Below are 26,457 nucleotides of genomic sequence, written 5' to 3' on the forward strand. Positions count from 1 at the left end.
AGTCCAGATCCTTAAGTTACAGCGACTCGAGCGGGCCCCTCCCCAAGTTTCAAACAAACATTCAAGTTCACTGACCAACCTAAGACCTTTGGCCAGAAGACTAAAGAGACCAATCGATCAAGAAGGTAACAAATGTATGCCTCGGTTGGAAAGTTGGGGAGGCGCCAGTGTGTCTGGGAAAGGAGCGGTAGTTCATGTAGTTCTGAGAAGTTATTACGACCTCTAAAGTAGCCGCCTCGCTCGTGTCCTTGGTAACAGGTGCACTTAGAACAGTGGAATAATGAGTTGTGTGTGTAACTCAATTGCCAATTAATGCAAATAAGATCCCCACGTGGAAGAAGATGACAGGGGATGCTGGGATCAAACGCCTGGCATGCCGTATAGAGCAGGCTATATGTGTATATGAAAGATAGATTACGGATAGTGGGTTCGATACAGGATCCGTGTGCTATTGACCACACTGAGTTTTGAGAAGAAGCAGTGTTCTGGGCCGGCAGCGGTCAGCTCTTCCCCCAAACCCACCTATTAGGGTTTGGAAACTGAGAAATGTGATCAGAAAATGGGAGGGTCAACTCGCGCTCAGGATAAAGTGTCTCAACAAATGGTTATCGTTAAGGATAGTCTGAACAGTATACAAAAGAAATTATTCCGATGGAGCTTAAGATTTATTCTATGGTATGTACAGCCGATTGGGTCGTTCTCAAGCCTGTTGGTTGTCAAAACCATGCAAAATATACATGAATTGAAAAAATGGGTGCATCAAGAACCAATGTTCAAACAAAGCATCAAAACAAATCAAGAATTTCGAAACATTACACAAAATAAGATACATGAATTACATCATCGTGATTATGTCGAAGTAAATGCTACAGACCAAACATATCCCATTTCAGGTCAGAATCAGGGAGTGAAACAAAGATTCATAATAAAGACAAAAAGGAAAAAGTATATAAGTAGCATAAACATCGTAATTGAAGCATCATAATGAGTGTCAATATGATGGTCATGGTTCTTTAAAGGTCAAATGTGAGCATGGGAAGAGATACATAAACCACCTGACTTGTGACCAAAAGTTTCTGTCAGTGCCATTAAATGTCCGACCTTGTAATCGTGTTGGTTAAGGAAAGTATGTGATATGGGTAAGATCCACCCATCCTCATGTTACAAGTAGTGATGGCAGATAGTATGGTCTGAAAGGCCCCAGAAAACCAGTGTCCGTTCCTGTAAGTGCAGCAAAAATAGGAAAATGCGTGATATGTAGAGAAATAGTGGAAAGGTGTGAACATGAACAAGATAAAGCCCGTTTGGGGCAGGTAGTTACCCTATTTTCGTTAAGAAGTATCAGAGCTATAATAAGGGCAAGAATGAACAAAGTGAAAATAGTGAGAAAAAGGCAGAATATGTAAAGTCAAAGGACTCCGAAATTGTAAATCAGAAAAACTTACCGAATGAATAAATGCACAATGAATGATAAAACATACCTTAATGGACTGCGTGTTGCTAATAATAATGCCTGTTTGGGCGAAGTGGATAGTTGTGACCACATGGACTAAATAATCAAAGCCTGCCTCATCTGGAAAATAACCAGTAAGCCGCAATGTAATACATGGGAGTCTCCATAGGAGAATAAGTAGGAGATAAAACAATAAGATAGAGGACCATACCTCTGACCAGGTAATGTTTCCCCACCGCAAATCACGGTACATGTCTAGGTCCAATTGGAGCCACTCGACAAAATTCTCATGTCGAGATCCAGTCAGCAAAGTTGCTTGAATGATGCACGGTCAACTGTAGGGTTAGTATTTACATGACAAATTATAGTATGGTAAAGTCCAATGGGAAAGCATCAAGCACCACTGCCCACATATTGGCAGGAGTGCTGTAACCATCATTCTCTCACTAAAAGAGTTACGTTGTTAACTTTGAATAATCAAAGTACCGTGCCTCACATCAGGCATGAATAGTGCGCTTTGGTCACGCTTAAATGAGCATATAATGTAGTAAAAGATCGGCGCAGATCATAGTGAAGTGGGCGTAGAGGTTCCCAAATGGAAACTAACACCAGTCATGTGTGAGTGTCTATATATTACGGTCACGGCTAGTCAAGTGTGTGCCAATTCAATGCTTAAGCAGACTGCCCACTGGATGGATGATAATCACAAATTAAAACGCCTATGAATGGCAAATCCAAAGATGCTAACCTTACCTGGAATAGATAGAATTAGTATTTTGGGGTCAGTCCCCGAGACGATTCTCGTGCGGCCTGGGTTCACGGAAGCTCGTCATATCTGATAGTTAAAGTTTGCGTTGCGGATCGTCACGTCTGCATGGGATGACGTCATGCGCATGATGTCATGAGTAAACAAACGGACGTCACGCCCATAACAAACTGAATCCTGTGTGTGAAACAGAATATTGGTGTTTAATATAATGTGGCATGTTGCCAGTGATGCAAGTGAGTGAAAATGTGTGGCAAGTAAAAAGCTAACAGTAAATATGAGTTCCTAGAAGAAATGGAGCATTCTAAAGGTGAAATGTCAAGAATCAATAAATAACTGGGAACGCTTTAATTAGTTGACTAACTGCCAATGATCAAAGTTAACTGACTTTTGCTCAACGGAGTAGAGAAATCTTTTTTTTCAGCTTTATTGCGACACACGTTTTTGTGAACTACAAATTAACATAAGGCGCTGAGGCTTATATATTGGTCTCCCACGAAAAGGTCCTCGTACCCTTTTAACTGCCAATGCTAATTGTAGAGGGAAATGGATGGCAGTAAGATGCTTGAAATAAATATGGGTTCTGAAAAAAAGGATTCTAAGACTATATGATGCATCCTAGAAGTGGAATGTCGGAGACAGGGAGAAAAACCTCAATATCCAAGAAATGGCTAGCGCTTATGTTGGTTCGCCCTGTGACGTTAATCAGCATGGGTACGATCAGAGGTCAGTCACCTCATGAAGAGGTGACTTAAATTATATGTTGTATTAGGTAAGGGTAAATCCACAGTATGGGTTGGAACAAAATAGATACCTTGTCATAGCTCAAAGAGAGTAATGTGTAATAACCATCCAATGTGTTGCCATCACAAAGGCATATTGAGAAAGTATTGGTAGTATGGTGTAACCAATGATTGAAAATTAAAGAGTAGCATCTAGAACATAATGGATACTCGTTGTCACAATTCCAAGCAAGTGACGTGTATAAACCGTCCAATGTGTAACCATCACAAGGATCACATAGAATAACTATGATAGTATGGGGCAACAGATGATGTCAGGATGATCTTGCATCTTGGATTGTTTGAACAAAAAAAGAGAGCCAGTATCTGGTTGACTGGGGGGTTAGATATTGAAATGTGAATGACTTGTTATTCATGTTATATTGGTCTAATCACAAAGACATTCATTTCATGTTCGGTGATGAGACCATTAGTAGTACATCGTGAAAAACAAATTAGTTTGCATTCCAATTGTCTTATTTTAAGTTGAGTTTTCCCACCTTTTCCCCCTTTTAGCTTTCATTCAGCCAATGAAACGCAAGTCATTTGTTATCCCGTTGATGGTTTTGTTGCCAATGCACCGCGAGTGGCAATCTGGGGTCAGTACTATCAAGGCTGGTGAGATGTTCCTTAATTCGAACTCTCAGCTGCCTAATGGTACTACCCACGTATAGTTTACCGCACACACAAATTAGGGCATATACAACGTCACAAGATTTACAATTGATGAAATGCTTGATCTTAACAGATATGCTAGAAGTGTCAGTGAAAACTTCACAATTGTCATGTGCGTATTTGCACAAATTGCACTTTCCACATTTGAAAAAGCCACTGGCTGATTTAAGCCAAATGGGTGTTGATATATTGGTTGTTAGTGTTAAGAAAAGATGGGCTAAGTTTGTGCTTGATAATACGTGCTTTGGTGTAAGTGAATTTTGGTCTCTCGTAGAGAAAAGGCAACAGATCATTGTCTAGTCTAAGAATATGCCAATGTTTATCAACTAGTTGCTATAGAGTAGAGGAATCCTTAGAGAATTGGGTAATGATGGCAATATGTCGTATTTGATCAGTGCTCTTGTCCATGGCCTCTAGAAAGTGGGATTGTTTGGTACAGGCATATTTATTAGATGCTTTCCTGATGATGTCCTGTTTATAACCCTGTTCAGAAACCGTTGGGTAAGGATGTCACATTCTTTCTTATAATCAGTATCAAGACTACAGTTCCTTCTTGCCCTGTAAAATTTTCCCCCAGGTATGTTGTTGATGGTTTGTTGGGGACTACTCTGGGAATGGAGAACAGAGTTCACCTCCGTCGGTTTACGGTAGGTTCTTGCCTCAATTGCTCCATCAACTATAAAAATGTGTACCTATCACGCATTTTCCTATTTTTGCTGCATTTAAAGGAACAGACAATGGTTTTCTGGGCCCTATTAGACCATACTATCTGCCATCACTACTTTTTTTATCATGAGCATGTGTGGATCTTACCCATATCACATACTTTCCTTAACCAACACGATTACAAGGTCCTACATTTAATGGCACCAACGGCAACTTTTGGTCACAAGTCAGGTGGTTTATGTATCTCTTCCCGTGGTCACATTTGGCCTTTAAAGAACCTTGACCATCATATCGACACTCAAGTTACGATGTGTCAGTTACAATGTTTAAGCTACTTAAATACTTTTTCCTTTTTTGTTTTTGTCTTCATTATGAATCTCCCGTTTCACTCCCTGATTCTGACCTGAATTGCGGTAAGTTTGGTCTGTATATTTTATTTCGAAATAATCACTGATGTAATTCATGTATCTTAGTTTGTGTAATGTTTCAAATTCTTGATATGGTTTGACGCTTTGCTTGAACATTGGTTCTTGATACACCCATTTTTTCAATTTATGTACATTTTGGATGGTTTTGACAACCAACAGCCTTGAGAACGACCACAAGGTCGAAACACGTGTTGGCTGTACATACCATAGAATAAATCTTAAGCACCATCAGAATAATTTGCCTTTTGTATACTGTTGGGACTCTCCTTAACAATAACCATTTGGGGAGACACTATCCTGAGCGCGAGTCGACCCTGCCATTTTCTGATCACTATGTGTATAGGGTCTCACCAACCTGCAACCTGAATTGGTAACCCATGTGAAGTACGTCAATCGTGACACTGTGTAGCCTTAAAAATTATTGCTCATGCTTATTTTCTTCAGAGCGCTCCGTGGCAGCAGAGTCTTTGTTGACAAGTACTTATATTTTTATGAGATTAAACCTTGTTCACCTTGCAAGAGGTGTGCTGGGCGTTTTTTCCTAGGGGGCTGTATTTTTTCTGGTGCAAGCGTTGAGGGGATACTCTACATTTTTGGTGATCCCGATTTTCTCCACAGACAGTATTCCAGGCCGCACATCTGGAGGGGCCGCGCCCACCTGCATCGATCAGTCCCAAGCACGTTACCCATAGTGCTGTACAGCAGGGACGTCATTTGCGGGTTGCAGCCGCTACCCCTGCAGTCTCCCTTGCTAACCCTGTATAAATAAAAAAGAAAAACAAACAAGAATTGGCACCCATGTCTCAGGTTCCATTTTGAATACATTGATGGACAATGTATCTACACCGGGGCGTCTTTTTTTTGTAAAAAAAAGTGTGAACTAAGTCTTTGAAGAATCAATTTGCTTCCTAAATTTGTGACCGGTCTCAGAGGTTTTGCATACATTTCTAAAGTGGTCAAACCACATAGCTATACGTTTCTACCTCCATGCAGGATACAATGTCTTCACTAACATGCTAGGGATGAATTGCCAAACATTTTGGAAATCGCAGTTCGCAGATGCTTTGCTTAGAAGGTTCAATGTTCTTGATTGGCTGCTTTTACTTATGATGGATTACATTTTTTTAAGTGGTTTGAAATGTGGGTATATAGATAAAAAGTCTACATTTTCATCAAACCTTGATTGGACATACATTTATTTTGGACTATTGTACTCAAGTTGTTTGGGTTGCTAATGTTATCAGCTCACACCCCTCTTGAAGATCTAGGCTGCCCTTGGCCTGCACTACCACACAAGGTGAAGGAAGTATACAAGTCAGGCTGTGACAGTTTCACCTTTATGATTGGGATCGCGTCTGGTTTAGTAATAGTGTGGGGGAAGGGCCACTACTCCTCCCTGTACTCCTGCAGAGCAGTAGTCATTTTGTCACACTGGTGGGCAGTGATTGGATACATGAAATAAAATACCGTTTTCAAGTGAGGGGAACTGAAGTCCAGTGCCCTTTGAGCTACGTTGATTATGGGGACTGCCACACAGAGGTAAAGTTAATAACCCTGAAATACTTAAGAGCCTACAAACTTTTGAGGAAGCTAGGGTGGTGGAGACCCAGGTGGCCAGTAGTGTTCTGCAATCCCAGCCCAGGTACCCATTCCACCATGGGCTAGCTATGGTGACGGACAGCAATATGGATTGTTATTCCTGACATTCTTTGTGGAATAGCCAGGACGCAGACAGTTCTTAGAGGAGAGGAATGCTGCCCTGCTTGGGAAGCAGAGTGATTCAGCATCCCTAGCAGAACAGACAGGTATGGTCATGCTGGTGGTCTGCAAGTTGGAGCTGCAGGAGAGCAAGGATGCTAACAAACAATCCTCTGGTGGGAGAGAGGAGTGTTTACACTGGTGGTGCCCAAGAAAAGCCAAATCCCCAAGGACTTACTCAAACCATACGAGTTGGGGAAGGACATCTTTGACTGGTTTGGACACACTGGAACTAGCCTTCCAGCTCCAGTATGTTTGTGGAGAAATTATGTAGATCACACCCATGAGCCATCTACCGACAGCTGAAACTGATTTAATCATTCAGTTGACTCTTGAGGGGAACCCATTCATACAACAATGAGGTTCTCAGGAAGTTCTTCCAAACCCCAGGAGCTTTAGAAAGCTCACAAAAAGGATGAATCAAACCTTTGAGCTTACACATCTGTCACTGAATATCTGAATGGATGAGTCCCTGGCCTCAAAATGGACACACTTGAAGCAATGTTTAATTTGGTTGCATAAAAGCATATCCTTAACAATTGTAAGGCACATGGAGGTTATGCCAGCATCTAGTGGCCAAGAATATCAGACCCTAGGGAGCTTGGATCGTCGTCCAGAAAAGGGCTCAGGTGACCACACCAGAGGAATATGATAAAAGTAAACATAAGGAGGCTAAGGATAGAGGTTCTGACCCTTCGTCCAATAAAGGCCCTAAAACATGAAGAAAAATCCCAGCTGCGTGGCTTGTCAGTTCCCATAGAAAAGAAAGAAAGGGGACAGCTCCCTCCGACACCAGGGCATCCACAGCCTGCCCTTCTAAAGGATGTTTGGGAGGGGAGGTTAAAATAAACCAAACTAGAAACTGGATAGAACTTTGAGGTGGATAGTATCTCCAGGTGATCGAGTCGGCACCCTGCAGCAAATTGGTTTGATTTAATAGGTAATTTATACACGCTTAATACCCAGAGGTTTCGAAGCGTGGACCCGGGGATCGAACCTGTATTGCTCCGAGTCGTCTTGTTTCCAAGGCGAGCACGTTGCCGCTGATTTATCCTCCCGAGACAAATCAGTGGGGAATGCTAGAGATCAGTGGCAGAAGAGCAATACGAAAGTAAATGCCAGATTAAGGGAACACCCTTAGGCATTGGCAACCAACTGTTGGGGTGGCAGCTGCAGGGTAGGAATAAAGTGGGCGGTCAGTAGTTGGGGGAGAAGGAGGAATCTGAGGAAGGAGAGGGAGCAAAGGAGGTGGTTTAAAGGTCAGTGGGAAATGCATTTAAAAGAAGTGGGTTTCTAAATCTCATCTCTTGTAAAGGCCATTAGTTGAAGATGCAAGGCAGTCTTAAGCATACATGGGGGAACAACTGTGTCCTGGTTATCCTGTTGTGAAATGTATTCTTACGCCAATGCTCGGCATGTTCCAGCTAGATCTGGGGTTCAATCAACAATGTATATAATAGAATTCATAGACCAAAGGATGGCTCTCCTTGGGCCAACGTTGAATTCCAATAACGGTTGCCGATTCAGGGAGGGGAAGACTGCATCTGTGGCCCCAACCTTTGGCCTCCTCCATTAGTAATCTGGGCTTTTCTTCAATAGCAATCTTGTGTTTGCTTCTGCTGGCTGGTGCTGCGGCTAGTAACTGCTTTTAAACTATGAAGTTCCATAAAAAGGGGATTACTCTGCTGGCCATTATCTATTTCTGCTTTAGCTACTTGGGCCTTCCTGACTTCCTCTTAATTAGTCTCCAGATCATTCGAATGAGGATGCACATCTTGGTCTAGGGGTGAAATTGCTGTACCGATATATCGGCCATGCTGGCCAAATTTCACTGGATCTCCTCAAGTCCTGTGTAGGTGCATCAGGACAATCACTGCACTTGGGCCCTTTCTCCGCCCCCCCACACCCTGCTCCCAAGGTCTAACCCTCACATCTACATCCCCTAGGTTGTCTCTCTGCTTGTTCAACATGCCTGCTTACTAGACCCTGCTTCCCCTTTTCTTCCAGGCTCACTGTTGGAGCCTACCTTTTGTAACGGTCTGCCTCAGACTATTGATAATTTCATGGGCATTTTCTGTTCTTTGAAAACTCTGCTCTTTCCATGCTCATTCCGTCTATCGTCTAGGTCTTTCTGTTCCTCCCTGCAGACTTCTCCCAGTCAAACTCTAGGTGAGCATGAGGAAATAACAGGATTATGTAGAGTAGAGCAAAGTTGTGCTGATTTAAAAAGAAGGCGAATCACTGAAGAATGGTTCCGTTGATGCCCATTTGGGAGGAACATGTGGATCGTATAGATTTCCAAAGGAAACAGGACTCTTGATTTGGTTCTACTAAGTGCATCAACCACATCGGTTAGTTTATTTACAGCAGTCTGCCTGGAATCCTGATTGACAATCATTTTCTACTGCAAAACTATCAATGTGTTCTTGCAATTGGCGAGCAGCATAATTTTTTAGAAGTTTTCCCAGGTAATGGAACTGTATGATGGATGTATGTATAACTGGAAAGTTCTTCTGAATCCAAAGTGGGCGTCTTCATAATACTACGCATTTACTTTTATTTTTTCAGCAGGTAAGGGAACATGCCAGATTGGAGGGATGGATAAACAATGCCCAAAATGAGTACCAGTGCTTTTAATGGTTAAGGATTTGATTACAGAGGAGGGGATGGCATAAGCAGAAGGGGAAGCCTTAGGAGAAGAAACCATGTTAGTGACATAACCTAAAACTAAAAGTTTGAAGCTATGCCAGAAAGATGACATATGGGAACATTTTGATATTGGCCTCTTGTATAGCTTTGCAAGTATGAACACCACATGTTTCAGATTAGCCAGTAAAACCTCCTCAAAGCAACTTGCAGCAGCTCTCAAGCTACAAGTTTGCTGGAGATTTGCACATTTCTTTTGGGTAAAAGCAATAACGCCTGTCACCTTCCAGATTTGCTATGGTGCAAATCAGTGTCAGAGTTACTGGGGCATGTAGTGGTACTCATTCCTACAGCTAGTGAAGCCTGTTAGTCAAAACAACGGACACTATTCAACCATCCCAGGGCAGCAATTTTACTATTTTCTATTTGTGCAAGAAACCACTTTCATTGTCAGACACAGCCTGCCAAAAGGATGAAGCCTTCAAACTATCATCCCCCTTGAATCTGAGCTAACGTGGAGAAATTGGAATTGCTAAAGTGTGCCCAGGCTTGTGTGGTCAGGAAAAAATGTAAGCCATTTGTCCCAATGCAGACTGTCACACAGGAACTATAAAGAAAGCGGAGGCTACACTTTAATGTGACTCTTGCATCAGTCACAACTGACTTTTTTTTTTTTTAATCAAGAATTCAAAGCAGGATGACTGAATCCAAAAGGTCTGTTTTAAAACAAAGCTGTACACTGTAGACAATGGAGAAGAAAAAGCTTGTCAATATAAAAAACAAATATCTATATATCCATTGCATTTGTCTGAAAATATACTGTCCTGAAGAGGGCCAGTTATAAGTGGTAAAAGTTGTTAAGCAGTATATAGCAACATTCCACTGATAGATACCCAATTTGGCACTTGACCCATGAAGTTCTTTTCTTCAACCTTGCAACCTAATCTTCTCCAGGGTTTGATCCCATTCAGTCCGCCAAGACCATTTCTGGCAGAATGAACCTCTGGTGTTTGCCAGTTTAACCTTTAAACTTTCCAGAAAGCCACTCTCAACCAGCCATTTAAGCTTAGACCACACCCAACTAAGGTCTGAAAATAAATCAGCCATGCTTTACCCCATATGCTTTGCTCCTATTTTTTGATAAGGGGTGATCCTGCGAGATCGACAAAGCTCAAGGACTGCTGCCGCCATTAAACAAACTGGTTCGGCTGCACATTTTCCATCTCTACTGCAATGGTGAAGAATAGTTCAGAAGTAGAAGCAACCATTGAAGGACAGGTGAAAAATGAAACAGACATGTTCTGCAGGAGAGGAGAAACCTGTAAAAGCTCCCCAGGCTTTGTAGAAGTAAAATATAGAAGAACACAAGCTCTGAAGATAGAGGTCACGTGTATGTTTGAACAATCTATACATTTCACAGAAATTGACAATTTTGTAGCTATAGAACAATCTATGAGGTTTCCTCAGAGAAATTAGCTAGAGGCCCATTTGGTGTTTACCACATTTCACTGCAGCAATGCAGGGTGTGGGTGGGGGGTCAGAGAAGACCTCAAGCAACCCCTTCACATCCCAACACCTTTCTAGATACCTAAACCCAACCCCTCCCCCTACATTTGCAGTGAAATGCAGTAAATAAAATGCAGATCAAACAGAATAGACTTGTCTGCGAAAAACAAGGCTAGTACCGCTATAGAACATACCTGGACGACAAAGACTCTCCAATGAAGACCTCATTCAGTGCTCTGACTGGTAAAAGATGTGGCCCAGAATCCTCATCAGACTCTGAAAGAAAAAAAAAACAAAAAAGGTTGTGTAGTACGTTCTATACTGAGCAATACTAAAAGCAATAATCTTATCACGCATTTCATAAACAAAAGGTAGTATTTCAATATGCCTCAGGTTTTCACCCGTTTCATGCCACCAGTAATGACCTCTAAGAGGATTCTGTTTTATTAAGAAGACATTTGTTTAGAGGCAGTCCTTCAGTTGGTCAATTACATCACACAACGCAATTGCAATTCATGGCATAAAATAGAAAAAAACGACTCATTGTCACTGGCTTCTGTACTCCTAGCCCAGTCGCCCTTTCAACCTTACTTATGGGAGTCCATCCTAGGGGACAGAACCAGCGCCCTTTTAGCGCAACACAAAAAAGGATCATTCTCTTAAAAAAGGTCTGTTGTGCAGTAGCATGGGCGTGATTAGCCCTGCTGATCACATCACCAGCACCACACGTCAGTCTGAGAAACTGCTATTCTGGTCTCCTGACCACAGATCTAATTTTAGGGGGGCGGCGTACAGGGCGTCTAGAGGAAAGGGGCCCAAGTCACCTCAGTGACTAACTTTTACTTCCACATGCTTTCCTTTCTTCCATACTTTTGGGAAAAAGCACTAATCAACCTGAGGAGGCTGGAAATTATATTTAGCCAAACAAATTATGCAGGACTGCCTGCCTGAATCTGGCTGCAGTGCCCAAGCAGTAATGTTAGCAAAAAGCAGATGGTGAAGACCAGATAGCTGCCTTACTGAAAACCTTCCAGGGTATATTACTCTGAAATGTGAACGCAGTAGCTTTGGCTCCAACCGCGTGCACTTGCACGCCCTTAGGAATGGTTTTCTTTTGAAACTTGTAAGCCTCTACAATGCAAGAGACAATCTATCTGGCTATCGCAGATTAAGAAGCACGAAAACCTGGCTGCTGCCCACCAAATGATTGTTTTGGTCCGATGTAAGAAAAAAATCTAAGAAAAAAATAAGTGCGTGACGCACATCCAGCGTATGCAAAATTCTCTTTCCGTTGGTATGAGACGCAAAAAAAAAGTAGCGAGGACAATTTCTTTATATATATGAAAAGTAGATACTATTTTAGGCAGAAAGGTGGGATCAGTTTGTAGGACAACCTTATTCTCACGAAAAACAGTGTAGGGTTCGGAAGCGGCCAAGGCCAACATCTCGCAGATTTTTGTGACTGCAGTCAAGAAAGTTGCTTTCCAAGTAAGTAGTTTGATGTTCACGTTGACATGGGTTTGAAAGGTTTAAAAGATAATGCCGCTAGCACTACATTGAGGTCTCAGACAGGTTGAAGTCTAAACAAAGGAGGATACAAGCCTAATAAAGCCCTCAACATGTTTCCTGTGATAGGATTTAATGTGGAAATGGAAAGCCCTGGTGAGCTGAAATCCACACCTATCGCAGACTGGTATGATCAACAAGATTGGATCTTCACGCCAGAAGAGACCAAGAAATAAAGAAAAGAGAACATTATACAGATATGGATAAAAATGATCAACAGATTGTTCTAGCAGAATCAAGTACTTGCTCTTGTACAGAGATGTTTCAAGATGCATGCAATATCACAATATTGTGGTCTGAAAGTCCTAAATGAGCGAAGGCCAACTTCTCATGTACCAGGAAGCCAAGTTCATCGATCAAGGGTAAGGGAGGGGTGCCACACTACCTATTGCCGGAGGCTGAGAAGGTCTCAGTACCAAATGCAGGTTGGCCAATTAAGGTCTGTCAAGATTAGAGAATCAAGGGTCGATATGTACAACCCTGACAGTACCTTCGTAACAGAGCATAAGAGTAGGGAACACCTAACTCATGATTCCAAGAGATCTGTAGGGTGTCTCCTAAGGAGGCTGGGTCTTGTACCATATGAGATGCGAAAGAGGAATTTGTGGTTCTCAACATTGTGAAAAGAGCCATATGCAGGAGCCCCATTGCTGAAAACATTCTTCAAGAACAGCATCTTTTATCGCCCACTAGTGAGAGGCGGCTCAAAATATCTGTCCTTGTGTTGCGCTCTCCCACTAGGTGTACCACCTGGAGAGAAATGGAATGGAGAATGATCCTTTCCCACTAGTGCTGTTGGTCCTTATGAGGACAGCACATTTATGAATTATGGCAAGAACATGTTTATATGCAGTTCTCCCTCTTTTGGAGACCATAGAACATGCATTTGAAACGAATCCAGTGTCACTCCCCACCGGGTGAGAGAAGAGTGACCTTATGATGTGCAGATGAGGAGGCCCATGGAAATGTATCCGCATCTGTAGATTTGCATGGTCTCTCCACCAGTGTGGGTCTGGCGACAGATCCATAGGTATTGAAATCCTCTTTGTCAGACTGTCTCCTGGTCCCATGAATTCACAAGAAGCTGTAGACTCCTGATCTCAAGCTGGGCTAAAGTTAAAATGGATGCACCCATGAGGGCCAGAAGATGTTTGAATCACCAAACAGTTCCTGACGATTCAAGAAATGTGAAACAGACAATTTTAGCTTTGGATCCTCACATCAGTGAGGAATACTCTTCCTAATGCAGATTTCCTTCTGATGCCTATAAATTGAATGCCCCGAGTGGAGCCTAGGCTTCATTTTTTCTGGTTTACAAAAAAACCCAGGTCAAACAGGTCCAGCAACCGACTTAGCAATACTCTCGCTTGTTGATAGGACTCTGCTCAGATTAGCTAGTCTAGATCTGGATAGTCGCTTTTAGATGGACTGCAACAGGACTGATCAACTTAGTCAACACTCTGGGAGCCGCATTAAGACCAAAGGGGAGTACTAGATACTAAAAATTGTGAAAATGGTTAACGCCCCGCCACCCTCGAGAGAATCTGAGGAACTTCTTGTCCGCAGAATAGATGGGGATATGTAGGTAAGCGTCTTTCAGATCCAAAGTGCACAACCAATCTCCCTGATAGAGGAAATTTTGAGTTTGTGCACACATAACCATCTTGAATACTTCTAGGGGAATGGGAGAGGTTCAGGAATGAAAGGTCAAAGATTGACCGAAAGACCCACCAGATTATTTTTTTGAAACAATAAAACAGGCAAGAGTAGAAGCAATTTCCTTTTTCTAGAGGGGGAACCTCTTCAATGGCTTTGATCTAAAGCATAAAGCAAATTTCTAGTAACAAAGCAGCAGAGCCAGCTTGAAGAAGCGGGGGAGAAGGAGTGGTTGGAGACTAAGGTAGCCAACATCCTCTGGTAATCGCAGAGATGATCCATGAATCACTAAATGTTACACTGCAAACCTGCACCCTGGAAGTGGATCTTGAAGTCATTTTCACAGTTTTTTGGTTTCAGAATTACCCTGGCAAAGGTAGTGCGCTGCATTGGTGGTAAGCTCTCCACAATTTTCGCCTCTGCTAAGGAGTCCTTGTGAAATGGGATGCCAGTTTTAGCCGTCTTATTCAAAGATAGCACACCTGCAAGAAACCCAGACTCAAGCATTTTGTCTGGAACTAGTAGGCCTATAAGTCCTGAACCCCACATGTGCTGTTGTAGAAAGCCAGTCCATGCAATAAATACTCCTTTCCTTGCTCTGAATCATCCGTGTTAAGAGTATCCATATCCTGAACAGATTAATGTATTGCAGGCATTCACTCGTTCTCAAGGGGATGTCTCTAATGATATGGTAGTCTTGTTGCTTGCCCTTTAACTAACTCTTGTTTCTGCACATGTGTATAAATTACAAAATGGGTATAGACATCTTTTGGCAAAGCGTCTGAGTGACTGCGTTAAAATACCAAAAATGATTGCAAAAATACCCATACAAGTTTTCAAAGATGAAAAAATGAATCTTTATTAGAATACTTGAAACAGTTTACCGAAAAAATATATGAATCCAAAGTATTGGTGCTACAAAAAATGTACAATAGTCTTCAAACATCAGGCTCCTCTGAATTCCTTTGAAACAATGTTCATCAATTATCCTTTGAAAATCTTTTAGGACAACTACACAATTTCAAAATAAATTCTTGAATTTACGTCTTTATGATTTCAGACAATTGTTCATTCAAATATTAGAGTCTGTATATTTTGACACAGGTATTTTGTAGTGCTTATCCTCTTTTATGCTTATCCTCTTCACGTGTTTCTCCACCTTGTGGTGGATCATCAGGAGGAATAGTCTTGTTAATATCGGTTAGTATAAACAGTTTCAGAGTAAATATGGAGGATATTTGGGGACTTTCATTATTATAGTCGAGTCTTGTCAAACTTACTCAGCTTTAGCTTGCAGGTCGCTTATTTTTGCTTTAGGTTTGTGTGCATGGGTTTCTAAATACAAGTAAAGAAAATATATAAAGAAAACATTCTAGGATGTGACTTGATGTTAATGGTCTGCAAGGGTGGTTTTTCTTGCTTAAGAAATATGTTGGTATAGACAAAATTCCAATAAAGGGCTTGATTACCTCTCTCCTGGAGAGGATGTATGCGATAGTACTCTTTCCAATTCACAGCAAAAACGGGCATTCAATAAAGACGCCCGTTATTTACACAAGCATGTTGACCTCATCCCACGTACCGTGAGCGATGTCATCCTGCGAGTGCCCGTTTTTAATCACAGGGTTTTAATGACCCTGAAAAGTTTATTTTTTTAAAAAGAATTATTTTGATGCAGGCTTTTGTGATATTCACATTTATCCAAATGCTGTGACAATGAACCCATAATAGTGGGTGCCATACATGAATCATAAATATGCTTAGTCAAGGAACTTGGTCTGGAGGGACTGGTCCCCGGGGATTGGGGTAGGGGGCATAAAAACCAGAGCTGGTGGAGGTGGTAATTGAGCCACCCACAGGCCTGCAGTAACTGGAGGTGCTGCATTGGACCCAACCAGTTGATTGCTTGTTCCTGGCATCTGTGCTGGAATCGACACCAGTGCTGAAATTATAGGTGTTGATGCTTGGGTTCTAGGAACCTCCTTAATGGATGTAATTTGCGGTTCCAAACGCATAATTCTAATTTTTCAAGAAATCTCTCCTCTGAGGTAGAATACACAGCTGCAGTCCACATGTGAAGTTGACAGGGTCCATGAAGATGAAGGAGCAGGATACCACCTTGGATGCCTGAGGGGAGGAGGTGTACTGACCCTCAGATGACGAGGGAACTGGAACTGGAAAAGCTGCCATTCCACTGGATCCACAAGGCGTCGCCCAGGGAGCCTAGGCCCTGCCCCTGCCAGAGGCGAACTGGGAGCACTTCTTGTTGTGCCTGGTGACAAAGAGATCCACCTGGGGGAGGCCCCAACAGTGGAAGATCTCCTGTGCAACGAGGTTGTTCAGCTGCTGAGCCTGTCCGCTTCCAGGTTGGATTCCCCCGGAAGGTGCACTGCTGTGAGGTAGATGTCGTTCTCCAACGTCCATTCCCACATGCTGATCGCCAGTCTGCACAGGGAATGGGACCTCTTCTCCCCCCCCCCTTGCTTGTTGATGTAGTACATACTGGTCGAGTTGTCTGTCTGGATGAGGACAACCCTTCCCTTGAGACGTGGAAGGAACATTATGAGCGCTAACCAGATGGCGTATAGCTCCAGCCAATTGATGTGGAATTCTTGTTCCCGACGGGTCCACGTGCCGTGGACTGAGGTCCTCCAGGGTGGCTCCCTTTCTGGAATGTGCTACACCGCCATTGATCGCACTTCCACAGAGTGTACGAAAATTTGGCTAAGGCACGTGGAGTTAGCGACTTAAAGGCCATACTCCCAGCTGAAAACACCTTGGGGCCCATCCATCCACATGCTTGTCGTCCCTATCCGGAGGGACGGTAGAGTACGCCGCTTTATTAGATGTAGCTGTGGCTGCCTGGACCACCAGAGTCTCAGGAGTGGGGTTTTTGGACAGAAAGCCGGGGTCGCTAATGGAAGGGCAGCATTTTCTCGTGAGGGATTTAGCCACCGCAGGGATAGAATCAGGGGATTCCCCATTTTTGGCCATCCTATTTTGTAAGGCTACATGAAAGGGTAAGATTGGGTCTGTAGGTGGACCTTGGTCTAGAATTGATCATCCAGGATGAATTGAGCTGGTGGTTTTGCCGAACCTAGGTATTCAACTACCTTTGACATCAGGTGCCGAAACGAGGAATCAGCGTGTTCCCCGGCTTTGGTCTACCGAACTGAGGTTCAGGTGATGTGACAACATCACTAGCACTCTGAGATTAAACAATCTGGCACATTAGGAGTTCCAAACTCAAGGCCAAAGGGAACCTCCTCGTACTCAGACCTCTCTTCCTCAAAAATCAAAGAGGGATTTAAAGTACTCCTTTCTAGGCAAAGGAGTATACACTTTATCAGGAACCACCAAAGGTGTAGGCTTTGATTTAACATCTTTGCCAATTTTAACATGCTCAGAAAGCCGAGATGAAGCCACAGTAATTTTTGGCGTTGACGTCAACAAAGGCGTCGATGACAATTGAGCTGATGGCATTGAGGATTCGACAGTCGTCTTCGAAGGTTTCTTCTTCGAGGTATGTGGAGTCTTTGATAGCGTTGATTACCTCGAGCGCCCATCATGACTCGTGTGGCTTTCTTTCATCAGAGACCTTGAACGTTCGATGGGTCTTTCGTCGATCCCCCGGGCTCGAGGGCGGGCAAGTGTCGGTACAGGACCGCTCTCGTCCGGCTTCCAAAGAAGGCGCAGATGGAGGTTTGCCCTTTTCGAAAATTTCTAGCATTTTCATATGAAATGCCTCCCACTCTACGGATGAAGAAAGTTCTGTGGGGCACTTAAATATTCAGGGTTATTCGTCCGACGAAGAGGATGGCGACCGATGGTGCCGTCTCTTCGTTCGTTTCGTCGATGACGAGTGGCGAGAGCCACTACAGGATCTTGATATTTTTTGTCCTTTGCGTCGAGGAGAACAATCTCCAGACTCGACGGTCGAGGAACGATGAGTTTTAGTTTTACGGCCTACCGGCAAAACTGCCTAGTAAGTGCCTAGTAAGTTTATAAACTATTTATTGGTGCACACATGCCGAGCATATACATTCACAAATCCAACTTAATTACACTTCAATAATTCAGTCTCCAATTCTGATCTTTCCGCTAGAGCTTTGTCTGCAAGGTATTGCTTGTACCGGGCCCATATATTTCTGGGTCTGGCGGTGGGTAATACAGAGTCTATATACATTTCTTCAGTATCATTAGTCCATAACATGTCTCTCTCCCAATCTGCCTTAGTTGGCGGGGTTACACTTTTCCACTTCAACAATATTGCCCTCTTGGCAATTAGCAGGCTCAAATTCAGTAGTTTACGCCACGTCGGATTCATCTTCCCCACCGCACCCAGCAAACACAACTTTGGTGTCCACAAGACAGGTAGATCTGCCATTTCATCTAACGCTGCACAGATCCCCCTCCAGTACTCTTTCAGTTTTATACATTCCCAAAGCATATGGTAAATATTTGCATCCTTGGCATGGCATCTCGGGCACATTCCCGAAGCGGAGGGGTAGATTCGCTTAAGCTTAGCAGGAGTATAGTGTAACCTGTGTATTACTTTATAGTGTATTAGCCTATATCTGGTGTTACATGAAATTCTTTTGGTCAGCATATATATTTGCGTCCATTTGTGGTCCTCTATTTGTTGCCCCAAGTCTAGTTCCCAGTTGGTTCTGGGCGAGTGGACCCCTGCTGGGCACGTCTGGGTTATGATTTTAAAGAGTGCAGAAGCTGTGATTTTCTGGGTGCCGCCGTGAACATATAGCCTAACCCCATATTTATTTCTGGTTCTTCCGGAAAGGAGGGATAAGCACTCTGCATGGTGTCTTTAATTCGGTTATATTGCCATTTGTGTCTATTTGTGTTCCCCACTGCAACCTTTAGGTCATCCCATGTGGCAAAGAGCCCATCCCGGAACAGCTGCCCACACTGAGCGATCCCTCTGGAATTCCAGTGCATAGCCACCTCCCCATCGAGTGAAAAAGGTGATTGCGGGTCCACCCATATCGGCATACTCGGATGATATAGCCTACCCCTGCCAAATATATCCTCTATCTTTGCCCATGCTGTGGCTGTCACCTTCGTCGGGTCTAACGAATTATGATGTTTAGGGGTCGGTTTTGTTATCTTATGCAGAGCCAGTATTGATTCTCTTGCTTGTTGGTCAAGTGGCGGTGGCCCCGGGTCAATAAAGTTCATGGCCCAATGTGCGGCATAGTAAGCCTGCGCCAAGAGGTAGTATAGCTCCAGATCCGGTGCCGCCAGCCCTCCCTGTTGGCATGTGTTAGTCAGTGTCTTCCAGTTAAGCCTGGGGTGCCCCCCCCCAAACGAACAACGTGCAAGTGCTCTTCATCTTGGCAAACAGTGTGCGCCCGGGCCACACCGGAACTGTGTGGAACAGGTAGAAGAGTTTCGGCAGTATGATCATCTTAACAAGGGCTATTCTCCCCATTAGCGAGATAGGAAGGGCACTCCAGCGCTTCATCTTTGCACACAGGGAATTCTGTTGTATTTTCCGTGAGTGGGAATCCCTCCGATTTACTAGGGTTGAGTCTCAATCCAGAGTACCCGCCAAACCTATCCTCTTCCGCCAGTACCTTGCCCAGTGTGCAGTCCGGATTCCTAAGATATAATAAAATATCGTCGGCATATAGAGTGATAATCTGCCTCTTACCTTCCAGCCATATTCCATATGCACTGTAGCGCGCCCTGAGAATGTCAGCCAGCGGCTCTATTACTAGGGCGAACAGTAATGGCGACAGGGGGCAACCCTGTCGTGTGCCTCCCAATAGTTCCAAGACTTCTGTTAAAGTGCCATTGATTCTAATCCTGGCAAAGGGGCGAGCATATAAGACATGAATCCACTTGATGTTGGGGCCAAAGCCATAGTTGCGTATCACCCCAAATAAAAAGGGCCAAAAAAACCGTATTGAACGCCTTTTGCATGTCTAATGAAACCGCTACTCCTTGGGTCTCAGGGGATATTGTTGCTAGTATCTTGTGGCATTGTCTAATATTGGTTGCAGTGGATCTGCACATAATAAACCCTGCCTGATCGTCATGTACCATGTACGGCATTAACAATGACAGTCTGGTTGCCAACATTTTAGCGAAAATCTTTGCGTCTGTGTTCATTAGTGATAACGGCCTGTATGACCCACATTCCTCAGGTGGTTTACCCTGTTTGAGCAATAGTGTAATCACTGCTTCTCTCGTTGTTTCAGGAAGTTCTCCTTAATTCAAAGCCTCCATCCAAACAGTGTATAGCCTGGGCACAAGGAGATCGCTGAATTCTTTGCAGAATTCTGCTCCCAATCCATCTGCGCCTGGGTCTTTCCCATTGGGCAGCGCTTTTATCGCTTCGGCTATCTCCGCCTCTGATCGGGGTCTCAAGGGATTCCCTGGTGGCATCAGCCAGGAGCGTTGTCAGTATTTGGAATAGGTAGGTGTCTATCTCCATATTAGTACTGTCGCATTGAGGGGAGCACAATTTCTTATAGAAATCGTAGAATGCTTCTTTCACCTCATCATTCTCCGTGGTCACAGTGTCATCTGGCAGATGTACGCACGGTATCGTTGTTGTGCCTCTCTCACCCCTTACCATTCTCGCCAGCAGTCTCCCTGGTCCTTCACCCTCCCCATACCTACGTGCTGCCACTGGTTTGTCAAAGTAGCGGATCTCCTGCTCCGCTGCCTCTCTATATTCATCTAGCCTGGTTTTAATTTCGGCGCTCGTCTGCGCTAAAGGAGAATGTGCATATTGAGTTTGTAAAGTAGCGATCTGTGTTTCTAGGCGTGACAGTCTACCCCTAATATCCTTCAGGACTCCGCACTCAACAGCTATGGAGCTGCCTCTAATGCAAACCTTGAACGCCTGCCACAGTATTGCTTGACTGGACACCGTTCCCTCATTGATCTCAAAATACTCCTGTATTAGCCGAGCCATTGCATTTTTGTAGACCAGATCCTGGAGAGCCAGAGGCTAGAACCTCCATGGTGGCCTAATTGCCCCGACACCGGGAATCTTTATTGTTACCTGTATCCGGGAGTGATCAGAGTACGTTCTGGGATAGTTATGTGCATCTGTAACCCAACCCAGCAACTCATTGTCCACAAGCCACAAGTCTATTCTGGAGTGCATGTCATGGACTGAGGAGTAGAATGTGTATTCTCTTTTGGACAGATTTAGCGTTCTCCATGCATCTTTCAGGTTGAGGTCAGTCATGCGAAGGAGTATTTTTTGTGCCGCCTTGGTGAGTGTCCTTGTTCTTGTTGATGAGCAATCTAAGTTTACATCAAGGATGGTATTGAAATCCCCCCCGCAAATCAAATGGGCCGCCGGGTAGTTCGCCAATTTCTCAAATATTCCAGCATAAAATTCTGGGTCATCTACGTTCGGCCCATACACATTTAGGAAGACTATTTCGCTGTCACTAAGAGTCCTGTGTAGCAATATATAATCTGCCTTCAGGGTCTGTTTCTGAATGTATACAGGTAAATGAAAGAGACTTATGAATAAGGATCGCCACCCCCCCTTGCCCTTCTCGAATAAGTTGTGACATATTGATATGACCCCCAACTCGGGATTAGATGTCCAGTTTGTTGGTGTTTCCTGCAGGAAAACTATTTTGGGGCCTAGCCTGTTTACATATGCTATTATCTTTCTCTTCTTCATGTGGGTACCCAAACCGCGCACATTCCAGCTTAGTATCTTCAAGCCGTCTGTGTCTGCTCTAGCCATTATCTAACAATTGATTATGACAATTTCCATGGTTGTGTACCTTGACTGTGCATTCAATAGTTGTAGTGCCCGAGGCTTGTGCGCTTTTCATTTTAACCCCAACTTTTTCGTAACTCGCATCCCAAACCATCTGCCCATCCCCTCCCCCCTCCCTCATAGTTACCAGAACTTCAACTATGCTTATCAATCCCACCCTTCCTCCTCCCAACATTTAACGTGCACCTGCTACAGGGGGGGGGGGGGGGGCTGTAGCGACCGCCATTGCTCAAGCCGCCCATCGTCTTTTCCATTATGGCTGGTTCTCAGTTGTTACTCTAATACATATCAACACATGCGGGGGTGAGCTAGCATATTTGATTCCTCAATTTAGTCTTAATCTTCCCGCATGTGGGCCACCCGATGGGGGGCCTTAGCTGTTTGCTGTCTCTTCTCAAAGAGCACCATACTAGCATTTGTCACTTGTACGTTTCAGGAGTCTTCCTCGTTTCTAGGCATCCCGGCAGGGGCAGGGATGTGTGTCTCGACGAAGTTTGCCGCTTCTTCAGGGAACGTGAAGAAATAGGTTTTGTTTTGGTGCTGTATCTTGAGTCTCGACGGATAGAGCATGGCGTATTTTACCTGGCGTTCACGTAATAGCTTCTTTACCCCCGTGAACAGTTTCCTTTCCTGCTGTACCGCCAAAGTGAAGTCAGGGAAGATGCGGATTATGTTAGCCTCCCACCTCAGTTCCTGTTTCTCCCCGGCCGCTCTCAATATCAGATCTCTGTAATTTATCAGGCGTGCAATAATAGGTCTGGGATATGCTCCAGGGTTCGGTTTGGGTGCCAGTGATCTGTGTGCCCTTTCCACGATAAATATTGCCGACCAGCCAGAGTCCCCCCCTAGGTTTCGGAGGAGGTCTTCCACCGCCTTTTCCATTGACCCCTTTAATGCCTCCTCTGGTACCCCGATTATGCGGATATTATTCCGTCGAGACCTGGCCTCCAAATCCTCACATTTAGATTTCACTGTCCCCAGATCAATCACTATCGTAGACACCGTGAACCTCAAAGCCTCCAGCGCGTCCTCTGCTCCAGAAATTCTGGTCTCTGCCTCTAATGCGTGCTGTTGTCTTGTCTAGCTTGGCTTTAATGGATGTAACATCAGCTGTTATACCGTCCAATTTGACATTGAGTGCGGCAAACCCCTGTGGCATAGCTAGGAAGACCGCTTGCGGATCCATCATGGCCCCTTGGGCAGCTGGTTGCTCTCGTGGTGGTACGTCTTCAGACATCACGGGGTGTGCTCCCTTATCCAGTGTTTTCGTGAATCTCTCAATAGATCCCCTGCCTTTCTTTTGGCCAAGACGGTTGGGCATTGTCTGTACAGGGTTTGAGTGCCGAACAGAGTCTAGTCCTCCACCCCTCCACTCGTCGATCTGGGGATTGTTCGAGGCCCGCAACCAGCTTATGCGCGGGGCTTGTGGCATTTCCACCAGGCTAATTTATACAACCGTTGCGGTCAGAGAGCATATTCCAATGCCCGTCACCACTCCTATTAGCTGTCTTGTCTTCCAGTACTGGACCTATGTGTCCGCAGTGTTCGCTGAGACCGAGTTCAGTATGCCACAAGCAGCCTTCTAATCAGCTCCACCACTCCACTGGTCTCAAGGTCTTCCGTACCTTCTCGGCGTATGGGGGCAACAGTGTGTTGCCTGCAATAAGAGAAGGGGTGAGGCAAGAAAAAAAAAACACCACAATGTCTCTCGGATCCGCAGCACCCTCCGGGCTAATTGTGCCCTCGGGGGTGGAGGGGAAGCGTTCCCGGGCCCCGAAGTCTCTTTTAATGCTGGTACTCCCAGCATTGGCTTCAAAGCGCAGCAGGCCCGCTGTCTCCGAGGGCCGCTACCGCCAGCTCCTCCAGATGTTCCTTAGTGCTAGTGCCCAGTCTGTAGAGCGTCACCACTCGAGCCAGCCGTAGGGTGTCTTTTGGGGGCTAGGGAACCCTCCGGAACAGAGTGTCTACGTTTATTAATGATGTGGTATGTGCCTCAGCGCCACAGGCGTATGACCTCAGCAGGGGTGGAGCGGTAATGCAGGGAAGCCCAGTCTTCCTATGCGGGCCCCTTGCGTGCCACCAGCCGGGGATCTTTATCTATGTCGGCCACCGGGGAGCAACAAGCCAGCCGGGCACCCGTGCCCTCCTACCTTGTGGGCCCTTTCTCCGATCCTCCAGACCGTCTCCCGCCCAGGCAAGGCGCACAACGGCCTCCGGAGCGCCCGTGTCCCACACCCGGGCCGCCGGGCCTCCTCCGCTTCTTTGGCCATCTGCGCCGCCGGGCTCCTCCCCTCCTCCAGCAGCGTTCTCCCTGTGCGAGTCGGGTCTCAGCCGTATGATCTTTCCCACGGCGTGACTTTCTTTCTGAGACTTTGCGTGCAGCTGGATGTAATGTTGATCTACGATTTAATCATGTTCTTCATGCGAACCAAGTCGTATTATTCATAATATTGGCTTCTACACCCGATGTCACCCTCGACGGAGGCCTTCAGAGTGTCACTGACTCGACGCATAGTGCCCTCGGCATATCTATGACATGTAATCACCACAGCTGTGCTGCTTCGGAAACTTTTTTCGGCGTCTGCGTCCTGCGTCGATGAGCCGTCGTCGAGGACCTCCTCCGACGTCCGACGTCATCCGATGTGATAAGTAGGACGCACGACACCCGTAGCCTCAGTTGTAGTTTTTTACCAGAGAACGTGTGACATAAGTCAACTGCCAGTCAGACACAAAGCCTTGCGGAACGTAAGCTGCAATCGCAAAAGAAATTCTGCAGCGGGGAAGGTAGGGCGGGAGCGATATGGAATACGTCGTCGGACCATCCCATCGAAAGAACGTTACCAAGTAAGAAAGTAACTTGTTCTTCGAGGGGATTGGGTCCTCCGATGTATTCCATATCTATGACAGACTCCCAAAGCAGTACCAGAGCAAGGAGGAGGGAAAGAATTTAGAATCAAAATTTAGAATAGCCAATCAAATAGCAGAACAAAGGACCGCCTTGCCAAAGGCCAGATCCTGCCCTCGGATGGAATCGAGGGAATAGTGACGTACAAATGTATTTACTGAAGCCCAGGTGGCTGCATCACAGATGTTGCGAATAGGAACACCCCTCTGCAGGGCAGTAGATGCAGCCACCCCCCTGGTAGAATGGGCCTGCAAGCCAGCCGGTGGTTCCTTACACCCGCCAAACGGTAACACTCCGAGATGGCTAAACTAATCCAGCGAGACAAAGTGTTTCGTCACAGCTTGCCCCAAACGCTTCCCAGCATAACCAATGAAGAGTTGATCGTCCACTCTGACCCGGGACATGCGTGAAACATAAAAGCTTAAAGCTCTCCTAGGATCAAGCCTATGGAGCCTCTCCTCTTCCTTACCAGGATGCGGAGGAGGATGGAATGCCGGAAGAACAACCTTCTGGGCCAAATGAAATTCCGTCACTACCTTCGGAAGAAAAGAAGGACGAACACAAAGGACAACCCTGTCCTTGTGAAATACAGTGAAGGGAGGCTTAACTGAAAGTGCCTGTAACTCACTCACTCTGCGAGCGGAAGTAACCGCAACTAAAAACACAGTTTTCAGAGTTAACAGCCTCAAAGGGCAAGAATGTAAAGGCTCAAACGGAGCACCCATGCGAAACCTAAGAACAAGGTTTAAATCCCAACCGGGCACCAGGAAAGGTGACGGAGGGAACACATTAGTGAGCCCTTTCAGAAACTGTGAAATTAAAGGGATTTTAAAGTAAGAACACTCTTCAGACGAGCTCTTAAAGATGGACAGCGCCGCCAGGTAACCTTTAATGGTACCCACTTGCAAGCCCCTGTGGGCCAAAGAAAGTAAAAAGAACAGAACCATGGGGATGTCACATGCAAAAGGATCCACATTCTGAACTCTGTACCAGTCGCAGAATTTACGCCAACGGCAACGGTACAGAGACTTTGTTGCTGGCCTTCGGGCCGAAAGCAACACCTCCATCACGTCTTCAGGGAGGTCCCAATCCTTATACCTCAACCTCTCAGAAGCCAAGCGTGAAGGTTGAGGGATCTGACCTCCGGATGGAGAACCCGACCCCCCTCCCGTGAGAGCAGATCGTCTCGGTAGGGAAGACGACGTGGAGGGCAGATGGACAAGCCGAGAAGGTCCGGGTACCACGTCCTCCGAGTCCACGCCGGAGCAATGAGGATCATCCGGGAACCGAACTTCCGTAACCTCCGCAGCACTTGCGGGATGACGGGGACTGGAGGAAACGCGTACAGCAGAGGGAATGACCACTCCACCACGAACGCGTCTCCTAAGGCTCCTTTTGGAGGAAATTCCCGCGAGCAAAACCTCTCACACTTCCGGTTGACACTGGAGGCGAAGAGATCCACTTGAGGGGTCCCCCAAAGGGCGAAGATCTCCAAGAGAATCTCCTGAGCCAACTCCCACTCGTGAGAGATCGTGCTCTGCCTGCTCAGAGCGTCCGCCGTCACGTTTTCGTCTCCGGCCAGATGAACTGCCGAGATCGAAACTCCCTGCTGGATGGCCCAGAACTCGAGCTGCATCGCCTCCCTGCACAGAGGAAGTGACCCTGCCCCCCCCTTTTTGTTGAGGTAGTGCATGGCCACTGTGTTGTCCGTCAGGACCAGGACATACTTCCCTCGCACAGTCCGCAGAAAAGCCTTCAGGGCTAGCCTGACAGCCCTCAGCTCCAACAGATTGATATGGAATCTGGACTCCGACGGAGACCAACGACCGCTGACTGTCAGCCCGTTGGCATGAGCTCCCCACCCCGTGAGGGATGC

The 26,457-nt window shown here is 45.4% G+C and overlaps 1 protein-coding gene across 2 annotated transcripts in view; it reads right to left on the reverse strand.

Moving 5' to 3' along the window:
• NADK2 (NAD kinase 2, mitochondrial) overlaps positions 1 to 26,457 on the reverse strand; it is a 1,037,189-nt gene that overhangs the window by 368,406 nt on the left and 642,326 nt on the right. For both annotated transcript variants that reach the window (XM_069627136.1, XM_069627135.1), the window contains exon 7: positions 10,875 to 10,956. In XM_069627136.1, the coding sequence (XP_069483237.1) occupies positions 10,875 to 10,956 (82 nt within the window). The remainder of the gene's footprint in view (positions 1 to 10,874; positions 10,957 to 26,457) is intronic.

This window comes from Ambystoma mexicanum, chromosome 6p, assembly GCF_040938575.1.
Source record: "Ambystoma mexicanum isolate Mex_15411 chromosome 6p, UKY_AmexF1_1, whole genome shotgun sequence".
Taxonomy (NCBI): Eukaryota; Metazoa; Chordata; class Amphibia; order Caudata; family Ambystomatidae; genus Ambystoma; species Ambystoma mexicanum.